Genomic DNA, 11,757 nt, shown 5'->3' with positions numbered 1-11,757 from the left:
AATGATGGAGTATTAATAGACATATTTTCAACTGAATAAGAATAATAAAAAGGAGAATAAATCCAATATACATTACAGAGCGTCTTTAGATACCTTCTTTGAATGTAAATACGTTTTGTCTGCTCAGTCAATTCTGCATGCAACAGACTCAAATGCTATTATTAGTCTCAGGGGTAGATGTCTCCTTTGTAGCTTCTGGCCATGTTGCATTCTGTACATGTTCGTAGATTACTGAAGAAACTGGATGCATGTTGATCATATTGTTTCCGATGTTTCAGATTTATTTTCTTATGATACCACATTTGAAGATGGAGTACTGCTTTGGTTACTTCCAGACAAAAGCATATATACATTTTTATAACACTTTTTTTTTTGCTTGTGTCAGACCTTGACTGAAATAAAAATATCATGGTCACATTGAATGCAGAAAAGAGAGTGATATACTCAGTGTGTGTACAAATATAGGCATGAAGAACAGAAAAGGTTGGATCAGTAGCTAGTCTGAATGAAAACAGAACTGGTGCTCTTCTGTCTTCTTCATGCCACTAAATGTATGTAGATGGATTCTTGGATGAACTCTTAAGTAACAGAAGAGTACGTCAATGTGACTGGACAAGCTTGCATTAGAGTAACATAATATTTGACTTCCCAAAATGATAATATCATTACTAATTTGTTCCATCTTATGATAAAGCCATCACCTACTTACTGTATGCTCCTTACCCACTGAGCTCTATATGCCTTGGTTATTGTGTCCTCTTACTTACTAAAATTACATCTGTTGAAACTTTCAAGATCAAGAGGTTGATTGGTTGATTTGATTTGATTTCATTTATTCTTTCAAGCATGTAAAGACAGTTGATATGTCAACACACATAATTTTACACACAATCCAATATCAATGTGCTTATACCTAGTACATGCTTGAATGGAGTAGGAAGAAGTCAGACTTATCCAGTCCTACCCCATGACATCATCTTACCATCATTGGTTTGCAAGCAGTAAATGATTCACTTCTACCCACACACGTATTATACTAAAAAAAAGAATATAACAGTGTTAACATTCTTACATCACACAAGTAATATACTAAAGAATGCTTACAAAATGTACACCACACCCACAATGTTTCATCTAATTAATCATTAAGCCTGTTCTTGCATATATCTTGATTGACACATACCTTTATATTTATGTTTAAACTCGTCAATTCTATTACTATTTTTTATGTCTACACTTAAATTGTTCCATAGTTTTACCCCACTTATGGAAATACAAAATCTTTTTTTGGTTGTACGTATAGCATGAATTTTTAAATTTAACTGACCCCTTAAATTGTATCCCCCTTCCCTTTCATTAAATAGTTTTTGAATTCCAGCAGGTAATAAATTGTTCCTGGCTTTATACATAAACACAGCAGTCTTATATCCCACTAAATCAAAAAATTTTAACAATTTAGTAAAGGTAATGACATATTATTGCTTTGTACTTTGTACTTGTAAACTATGCAAACCCTGTATAAGTCTATATTTCCCTCTTGGTTTGTGTTATGTATGCACCCATTCGACTCTTAGTATTAAACCACACCAGAGAAGAAGCACTGGATGTTTTAAGTGGCATTAAATTTAATATTACCTTCCTGTTTTAATAATGTAGCCCAATTTGGTATCTATAGGTTTAAATTGAGAAGGAAAGGAAAGAGAATGATCCAGCTGTCCACCATCTTTAAACAAATTGTACTCTTAAGCAAAAAAGAACAGAATAAAAGACACCTGAGGCAGACTAGGCCAAATAATCACTGCCAGATGGTTGTTGAGTTCTTTGTAATCATACTATTTACTCTGAGGATTTGTCAACAGTGCTGTCAAAAAGTTAATGGTGATGTGAGTCTGGGGTCAGCTGTGGTTGATTTTTATAATTTTGTAAATCCGCAGTGCAGAGTTATAAAAAAGTGCATGTGCAGAGGAGGTTACAATACTGTATTTTGTGTGTTTAAACTAGCAAGCTACAACTGCTATTGTTGTATTTGATGCACACCCAGGTTGGTATAGTGTGCATGCCTGATAATCAGTATTCACTGCTACAATTTAACACAGGGAATGTGATTTGTGCAGTTTCATGTTCCTTCATCCTCTTGGCCCCCACTTTATCATTATGAAGGGAAAATGTTTCTACTGACAATGTTGGTGTGGGTGGCAGCCAGTAATTCCATCAAACAAACATAAACCAGCCTGACTAGTGCCTGATGACATGTAAATGTATTGTTCTTGAATATAATGTTGTTAGACAGTAGAATGGTATCCAGGGGCCCTACCAGCATAGTCTGTCATTGTTTAGCCACACTCACTGGGGTGGAAAGGTTTTTGGTACACTTTCATGAAACAGGCAACAAAACAGTGGAAAACTTCATGCAAGAAAACACACTAGCAGTTCAACACAGAGTGTATTCATTTGTATTCTTGGAAAAGCTGCTGTAAATGTTGTGATGCTGTAAAAGTTGCTCTGAATATATGAATGTTTAATGGTCAAAGTGAGGGCAATTGTCAAACTGAAGCACATGAATAGCCAGGAGTCACAACCACTCACAACTCTCAGCAATTTGCTTGGTCAGTTTTCATCAAAATAATGTAATCTGGGCTATCTTGAGGAAGGCACCACGGACAGAAGCTGCCTTTCCTCTTTTATTTTCAGACACATGTGGGCAACTGCACCAACAGCCAGAACACCAAACAATCCCTGTCAACCCTAAACTAAATACATCACATTTGGAGGGGTATTATGGGGGATCCCGCCAGGTGCTTCCCCCCTAAGGCATTCTGGGGGACCCCATCAAATGTCTGTCCACCCCTAACGCTACACACCCCCCACCTGGCTGGTTAACTTTCCTCAGTAACCACAGTCATAGCAAAGTTTTTTACATGTTGGGGGTGGCCTGCACTGACACTGAGTCTGCTCTGGTAGCTCCTGGGCTGGCTCCTGTTGTCCAACCTTCCCCTCTCAGGTGAAGCCAAGGGCCAGTATGGTGTGAGTCTGTCCCTGTGAAGCACCACCTGGTTCCACTTATTCAGCCTCACCCTGTACTTCGCATCCAACAGTCCCTTCAGTACAGTACAGGTTCTGCTCCACTGGCTCTGACTGTAGGGACAAGCCCCTCCTCTTTCCAGGAGCTGTACACCCTCAAGAGTGTGCCAGGGACAAAGTTCTCTCCTGGGTTGCAAGCATCCTGTGCCTGCATCTGCAGAGGCCCTACATTCATTGGTGCCCCCATATGGTCCTGCTGCCAGGGAGCATGCAAGAGCTGGGTCAGCCCCCTCCAAGTTGCACCGGAACCCCCACCTCTGCTGGTAGGAGAAAATTCCTGTCATGTTGTAGTGTCCCAGTCCTCATTCCGCTGACTATGCTGGTGTTTCTTTCTTCTGTAGCTCCTCTCGTACGAGCTCTCACCGGCGTGCCCCATCTGGGTGCCCACCACCCAAGAAAACAGAATTGGCGTGAACAAATCCCTGGCTGACCCTGGTGGTGTAGATGACGTTCCATCCAGCCATTCTAGCATTGCACTTATGCGCAGTCCTTCCCTACCAGCAGTGTGGAGAGCCTTGGCATTTGCAACCAGGTGGAGCGTAGCCCCAGGCACATCCACCACAGGACCCCACTCTGCCAGCAGGCCAAGACTGATGAGGCATGATCTTGAGTGCTGGCCAGCCTGAACCAGTGCTCACCAGCATTGCTAGCAACAGTCACACTGAGTGTCCTTTCTCCCTTCATCTGTGTGCTCTCACCAGTCACTGTGGTACCCGCAGATGGCAGGTGGAATGAAAGTATAGGTGTGCCAGCCCAGGCTCTTGAAGTCGTAAGCCATTGCAGATTCTCCCAGCAGCTGGGTTTGGTGCAGGGCATGTTGCAGGCCAAGCTTGCCAAAGCCTCTCTGAAGTGTACTCACCCAGGGCTTTGTAGTCACTTCACTCATCTGGGCTCAGCAACAGCAGGCATGACTGGGCATTCTCCGTCAGTGGCAAAGTCAGCTGTAGTGCCTTCACCTCCCCTGATCAGTGAGCAGCAGTGGCTAACAATTTGAACTGGGTGACATACACCTTCCAGATGCTTCTACCAGAGAACCCCAGAGGGTTGGAGAGAAAATGGCACACTGCAAAGCAACGCTCCACACACGACCTTCTGGTCAGGTTGTCACCAAGGTTGGTCTCACACCCCAGCTCGGACTGACCTGCTCATGGTTCTGGAACATCTGGCTGGTGCATTGGTGCTGGCTCTGGGTGCCTGAGAAGCCAAGGTGGTGATGACTGATTCCCCTGGCTTACCTGGCAGGGAACACTGGCTCCATCAGCGATCTCATTTTGGTGGGCTCCCACTGAGGGTAGGGGGACAGGAAGTCCCCCAGCAGCCACAGGGCCTTCTGCTTCAGGTTGCACTGCCTCTCGCTTCTGTCAGATGCTGCGGCTTCTCCCTATCCCAATATAATGTAGGCCAGCTTGAGGAAGGAGTTGCCATTTTTGCTTTTATTTTCACATGCACACAAATGCAGGCAACCACATCAACAGCCAGAACATCAAACAATTCCCACCAACCCCAAATTAAATACATCCCTGGGGGATCCAAATGTCTTTCCGGCCCCAACACAACAATAGGTCATATTTTAATTTACTATAAAAAAAATATTCCAGGTAGAAGAAATTTTTTTCTATATCCGTGCAGGGAAATTAGCTCTGTAATCAATTAGTTAATCAGCAGCACAGCATGAGCGATATGAAATATGAGGGTTTAAGCAAAAAAGCCCAACACGAGTCACAGTAGCATCAACAGCAAAGTGCAACATGAAGCAATGAGGGTTAAAAATAACAACACAAAGTATTAACTTTAACCACACTCCACTTTTACTGTCACCTTTGCTTTTTACCAGCAAAGACAATTGCCAATACCAGTTCAAAACAAATCAGATCAATTTTTATGGAATCTACCAGTGTTAACAAAAGAAACAGCAACTTTGAATCATCATCTGGGTTGTAATGCAGTCAGTGTAACACAAAACAATTCACATTTCTTATACAAATCAGGTGCATGCTGCAGGTGTCCAGGTTTGCTGTATATTGTGTGTTGTTGAAACAACACTGCACGTGACCTGCTGTCCTTGGCCTGCTGAGATTTGATTCTAGGTTTGATGGATGAAAGCAGTAAGTTCATTTAGCATCCATGTATCAACTTTCTAAGGTGCTTATGCTGTTCAGGGTCATGCAGGCCTGACATCTGTTCCAGTACCCACTGGACAAGAAGCAGGGTACACTTGGGCTGCCAGTCTGTCACAGGGCAAACACACATTGAGACAGATAACCACATTCACACTCATCTATAGTATCTATATAAATTATTATGACAAAGAAAGAGGAGGAGGATGTCTGCCAGGTGGCATTTGATTACACATGTTCTTGCATGAAGAGAGGCAAGACTAATAGTAAGCAGTTTGTAGTCTGAAAATCCCAAATGTGTTTCAGTAAATTGCTTCTAGATTCTTAAATTAATTAACAGCATTTTCAGTTTAAACAGACACTATGCTGTCTTGTTCGCATAGGTGTAGTACATATTTTGCTCCATGAAATTAAATTATTTACACCAGCAAAAGTTTCTGAAGCAGCAAACTAGTGACTTTTGATGCAACGCTTTTTATGGAATATAACTATAAATGCCTGTACAAACACCTCAAGTATATTTAGTTTGTTTTATAGTATATATGCAATATATTTTATCCTATTACACTTAAGAAATTTATATACTTACCTTTGTATTTTTTATGTCTTTATTTTTATTTTGTTCAAAATTATGTCTTCATTTTAGCTCCTTGTATTGTTTATATTTAAGAATATTTCTTCAAGTTATTTTATCATGATTAATCTAAAGGCAAAAAATCAGCCCACTGCCCTAAGATCCAGCAATTCATTGCTGATTTGTGCCAGCAATATGCAGTATTTTACTGGGAATTATATTATTTTCCTTATTTAGGGATTATGGTAAAGTCTTTGGCATTAGTCTCAATTTTTTCTTAATATATTTAATGTAATATTTAAAATATTTGACTTTTTATTGTATGTTGTTATTGCCATTCATTGTGTTGTTTTGTTTTATGTGATTTGGCTGCTGCATTTTTTTCTGTGTTTAATAAAGTACCTTATGTAATAATTATAAACTAAAAAAAACAATAAAATAATATATAATAATGCATATAACATACAGTTTTAAAATCTTGTACAGATGTATTAGGACGCTTCTTGAGTCTGGCTGTTACAGAAGCAGCACAGTGAGCGCGCCGAGGTGTCGCTAGCCCTTTAATAGCTGTTTTGACTTGGCACGTGCTTTCCTTATATGGAGCAGCCTTTAACTGTGACCGACAGTTACCTCTGCTGCTGGTCTCCGCTTCTTCGCTCCGCACTGAGCGCTATAAAAGCTTCGGGGTGACGAAAGAAACAGTTTTTTCAGACATAGAGAAGACAAGAAGCATAACGGTAGAGGAGTACATTTTATTCACTATTCCTGACTTGTTCTGGGGATTCACTTTATGAAAAGAGAAAGAGTGGATATTCACAGCGTTCAGGCTCAAGGTTGGTGAGTTTGGAATTTTGTGTTGAGTTTTTGTGGATTTGTGAGTTTCTTTGTTGGAGGCATAGAGATGTATGTCTCCACGCCGCACTTACAAGACATGTTCATAATAACTGTTTGCCCACTCATTGTGAGTTTAATGTTTTCTTTTTGGCTAACGACATAAACAAAAACTGTCTTGGTCTTGAATGCTAATTACTGCCAATAATTATTAAGGGAGTTTAATTTTTTATTTATTTTTTTATTTTACGTCAGTTTCTGTGCTGATTGTGCGGTATTTGTTAGAGGCAATAGGTAAAAGTTTTTGCTCTTTCATCATGCATGTCAATATCTTTTCCAGCGTCTGTAAGCAGAAGTAAGCAATTGTCAAGGCAGCTGCAGTCAAACACTTGACTTCCGGTGGAATGTTCAAACAAATAAAAGCCTCTTTATTGCAAGGTTTATGTATTACAGATTACCCCCATATTTAACTGAATAGGTGTAAAATAAGTTAATTAAAAGTGACCCTAAAATGACCTATCTCCTCTAGTGCTCAGCACGCCACATTAATTTTAAAGCTACAGCAAGGGAGCAGCTGGTAATAATTGTATTTTCCAAGTTACAGTCCTTGCAGCTTAACGCTGAAAGTACAGTGAGCGTCATTCTAGTGTTTTTTAACTGGCTTGACGCAGTTTTAGGACAGCATTGCGAAGCTGAATGACCGACAGTAACCCCTTTTCAACAGAACAATGAAACCTAATCATATAATCCAGTCAGTCAGATTTTGATGAGTTATGACTGTTATAATGTTGACATTGTGTCGCAGTGCACTGTCCCCTATATAACAATTAACTGGAACCTGCTTTTTATTCCATTCATTTGTATTTTTTTTTATTCCGAAATGTGTGCGGTCAGTGCAATAATTTGTATTGCTTTTAGTATGTTATGCATGTACATATATCTGCAGTTAAGCTGCGACTTGGACGAAAAGAGACGCTTCCTGTTTTCATTCGTGAATAGAAGATGCAAAAGTGTCTTTGGTGTATAGGCATCGACGGTCTTACATCGTCCTTTTCGTCATAGAAAAAAATGTTATTTCTTTTGATTAGCATCCCATTTTGAATCATCTGTCAAGTGTTTTCAGAAAAGAAGTGAAACAATGGAGCTGGGGGGGAGGGGGCATCTATAGGAGTGTGATATAACACGTGAGCGAGAATTGATGGTAAACAAGAACAAAACTGAAGATTTTTGTGTGCACCACTAGAGGCACCCTGGCTCTGCACCATTTTAGCTGCTCAACATTCAGCAGAGAAGCTCTGTATGTATTGCCACCAGTGTGTTTACCAAAATCATACAATTCCTCAAAGGACTCAAGGTACTCAAAGTGTAATTACAAAAAACAACAGCAGCAGAACCAAGCTGATGCAAGGTAGATGAAGCTCAAATCCTTTAATGGGTAATACAGACCTCAGGGTGTTCGGTTTAGATATCCATCCCCATATGAAGGTTGGAGGGAAAGCTGCTTTTAATAATCAAACCTGGCAGCCAAGAAATGGGATATGATTAAAAGAAATGATGAAAAAACCCATTCAGTACATTTCAAATTTGGCAAAGGTGTAAACTGTATACAGTGCTGTCCACCCACACAAACATAAACATTGCAGAACAGGAATGTTGGCAGTGTTTTTCCTGAAACATTTTACTGCTTTCATGCAGAAGTGTGCTAGAAAGCATTCAGCGGAAAAACCAGCAATTACTATGTACCCAAAGTCAGCGTTAATTGGTGACCAAAGACAAACCTGTGCTGATGATGTTTTTGTTTTTAAGCCCACTTCAATATAAGCATTAATGATCTTTTAGGGTTGTTCAAGACTATTAAATTGTGTCCTTGTTAAATCCCCTGACCTGCTTTTGCAATTATTTTGTCAGCGTTGTCAGTGAATATCTGTTTGTTGTAACTGCAGACTTCAACTTTTTCTCAATAAAACTGTTAAATGCAATATGTGCCGGCAGTGCTGTTCTTAAATCGAGGGACTCAGAAAACAGATGTATCATTACAGCAGGTACTGTCCATGGGTCACTTTGTTGTTTGTTGATCCCAAAGGTCCTGTTGGTTTATATTGCAACATATTAAACAATCTGGTGGAGTCGTTTAACACAGGCTACTGCAATGAACCTTAGAAACTTTGCAGAGTAGCTGAGCTACTGGTATAAAAAAGACAATGTTATGGACAATGGAGAAAATGTTTGGAAGGTAAATGACACTTAGTATTGGAGAAAAAAAAACATTTGATGGTTCCATTTTGACAGTATGTTACAAATTAGTTTTACTGTACAAACGAGTGACTGCTGAGGGAAAACGTGACAGCAGTGTCATTTGGTTCAAGGTTCAAAGATTTTTGTTGTCAGTTTGACTATTTGTGCAGGACATACAGAAAATCGAAATACCATTTCTCTCTCACGTAGTATTGAGTGCCATACCATTTAGGAGCTGAAATAGGAACTGATTGCATTAAAGGGAATGTGTTGTAAAACCACTGAAAACTGGATTCAAAGCTTGATTAGGGCAGCTCACAAGGGAATGATCAATGGAGACAATCATGTTTGGACATCACTGTGTCCTTGAGAGTGTCATGCTATGCTTTCTGATATCCAGTCAGCTTTATTCAGTATAAAGGTCATTCAGCGTAACAAACAGATTAGCCTTGGCCCTTTGATTAAAAAGATTTCCAACTTGTACTTCAGTTTAGCCATCACATGTGACCAACTACAAATGTTAGGCAACAGCATCATTAGCTGTGTTGTTGTTTTTTCTTTTTTTTATAAAAAGTGTGTGAATTTTAACCAAGGATGTAAAAACAAAACATTTTAGTTAATAAGTAAAGGTTTCAGCCTTGAGTGGCCGACCTGATTTTGGGTCCTGATGTCTGTCTTGGGAGACTGGATTACAAAATTTGTGGGACTTTTATGTTTTAGTTACTATTCAGATAACAAAGTAATTCTTCTTTGTGCAAAAAAAGAAAGAGCAAATACCCACATCAAACTACAGTAAGTATTTTGTGTATTTGTGTGTGTTACTGAATACATGATCAGAGACCACCTGCAATGCCTTTATGGACAACCAGGGTGCCACGGACCACCAGTTGAAAACCCCTGGTCTAACAGATGAACTGGGTGTTCCGGTCTGAGCAAGTTGCATAAAACAAGTCAGAGCACAAATTCAAGGACGTTTGAATCTGCAAATAGAATAAATAGTCACGAAATAGTGTAAACTCCATACGGCAGTATGAGATGAGTCACCTCATCTTTATTAGATCTGATAAAGTCCAGTTTTTATAAAAATGAAGGCAAAATATTCTGTTTATCACATTACTCTCAGTAAACACACTAATGCTGTTTAATCAGTGGGTTATATTTAGATTAAACAACAGGAATGACAGTGAGTTAAAGTGATGTTTTATTATAACATTTTCATGAAATGCAGCATTGTGTGCGAAACTGAGGTGTAACAGGGTGAAAGCTGTTACCATAAAAGGATTATCAGCAACTTTCACCGCATGAAAACTGCCCACCACCCGCTCGTCCTCCCAGTTGATTTGCGGCTTGACCTTTGGACAGATGAGTCTATACATCAAGTGGACCTCACTCAGCAGTGGTTAGCAGCCCTCCCCATTCATCTGTCAACTTCATTTGTGTTGCTGTACTTTTTGCTGGTCTGAGCGAAACCGTCTTCTTCAGTAGGTTAATCTGCTGCTATGCTTATTTTCTGTCAGCAGTGATCTTCGGTTTCTTCTGGCATTTTATTGGTTTCTAGTTTTAACTGTTTGTTTTAGAATTGCATAATAACCTGGTAATGTTGGTCTAGTTTGCTTCTTTTCCTTGGTGATTTTTTTGTCGTAGTATTTTGTGTATAAATAATTCACGATGGCACGATCAGATGGATGTTGTAGATATATTTGATACAGTTGTATGTACTTAGATATGGTTTGCTGACGTAATCATTTTCTGTTCTGCTATTTTTTTGGTCAGTGTATGTCGGAAGGGCATTTCTTGTAAACTGTCTTTTTCCATAAGCTGTACTGTAAAGGGTTAGTTAGCTGAATGTGATTAACCCATGGCATTGTCACAATGAGAAAAGTGTTATTTGTTGATTTTAAGAAAGCTGGCGTTGCAGTGGTTGACCCTTTCTTTTTGCCATCTTTGATTCACAGCGAGGTCCCAGAGCGTGCTCAGTGAGGTTGGGAAGACAGCAACATGTCAGTCTCCACTCAACTGGGTTTACTGCTTTGGAAGAACTTCACCTACCGACGGAGACAGACTGTAAGTAGGAGTGCTTCAAATTACTGTTTCAGAAGAACAATGGACCAAATGAGTACATACAGTGGACTACACTATAAATTATTTATTTGGTCTTTTGTTTTGTCTGTATAGTTTTTATCATTTTTTTGCATTACTTAGATTTGTTATTCCAAACAGAGGTTTTTACCTTTCAGTGCTGTGCTCAGTATCACATATTCAGTTATGTAGGCTACTAGGGAGACTCATTAGCCTACAGTACATTGAACTTCGTGTGTGAAGTTTTCCTGCCAGTTTTGTTAGGTACGTCAGCAAAAAGACTAAAGACTTTGTAAAAGCAAAATGGAGGAGTTATAGTCTCTGTTCTCTTGTAGGTCGTTCCAGGAATGCTTTCTCTCTGTCACATTTTGAATGAGTCAACTTTGAATCAGAGACCTGGATGACTGAGAATCTGCACAGACATTTTGAATTAGAGAGGATATTTTTTGTCCCACATGACTAGTTGTAAAATACAAAGGATTTATACGCGTTATTAACATGCATGAATCCAATACACATGCAGCCCACAACAATGGAAATGATGCACTTCTCCTCGGAGCCACTCACAACCGTTAAGAGTTTACGGGCTAATGTGAGTCAGTCAAAGACGTGATGATGACACATTTACATGCCAGATGCATTATGCAGTTAGTCTTGTACTGGTTGATGCCGACATACTTAAAGTCATGTAAATCAAATTCAGTTCAGGGCTGTAGAATAGAACTTCTTTGTATGTGAGAAGGCTCATCTGCATACAATGCAGCCATTTGTCCTTCAAGCAGAAGGTGCTTCTTTACGAGACAGCTGTGGCTTCTTGATGTTTTTTTTTTTTATATATAT

The 11,757-nt window shown here is 39.5% G+C and overlaps 1 protein-coding gene across 2 annotated transcripts in view; it reads left to right on the top strand.

The window, feature by feature from the left end:
* Positions 1–6,412: 6,412 nt before the first annotated feature.
* Positions 6,413–11,757, top strand: part of LOC109970682 (ATP-binding cassette sub-family A member 1-like) — a 44,519-nt gene continuing 39,174 nt past the window's right edge. Inside the window, exons 1-2 of one of the 2 annotated variants that reach the window (XM_020618412.1) lie at positions 6,413–6,605; positions 10,794–10,902. In XM_020618412.1, coding sequence (XP_020474068.1) covers positions 10,837–10,902 — 66 coding nt within the window. In that variant the 5' untranslated portion in view covers positions 6,413–6,605; positions 10,794–10,836. Of the gene's footprint in view, positions 6,610–10,793; positions 10,903–11,757 lie in introns of both variants that reach the window. The other variant, XM_020618413.1, reaches the window with a different exon arrangement.

The sequence above is a fragment of the Monopterus albus genome, unplaced genomic scaffold (genome assembly GCF_001952655.1).
Source record: "Monopterus albus unplaced genomic scaffold, M_albus_1.0 scaffold205.1, whole genome shotgun sequence".
In the NCBI taxonomy this organism is placed as follows: domain Eukaryota; kingdom Metazoa; phylum Chordata; class Actinopteri; order Synbranchiformes; family Synbranchidae; genus Monopterus; species Monopterus albus.
This window is presented reverse-complemented; position numbering and strand designations above follow the sequence as displayed.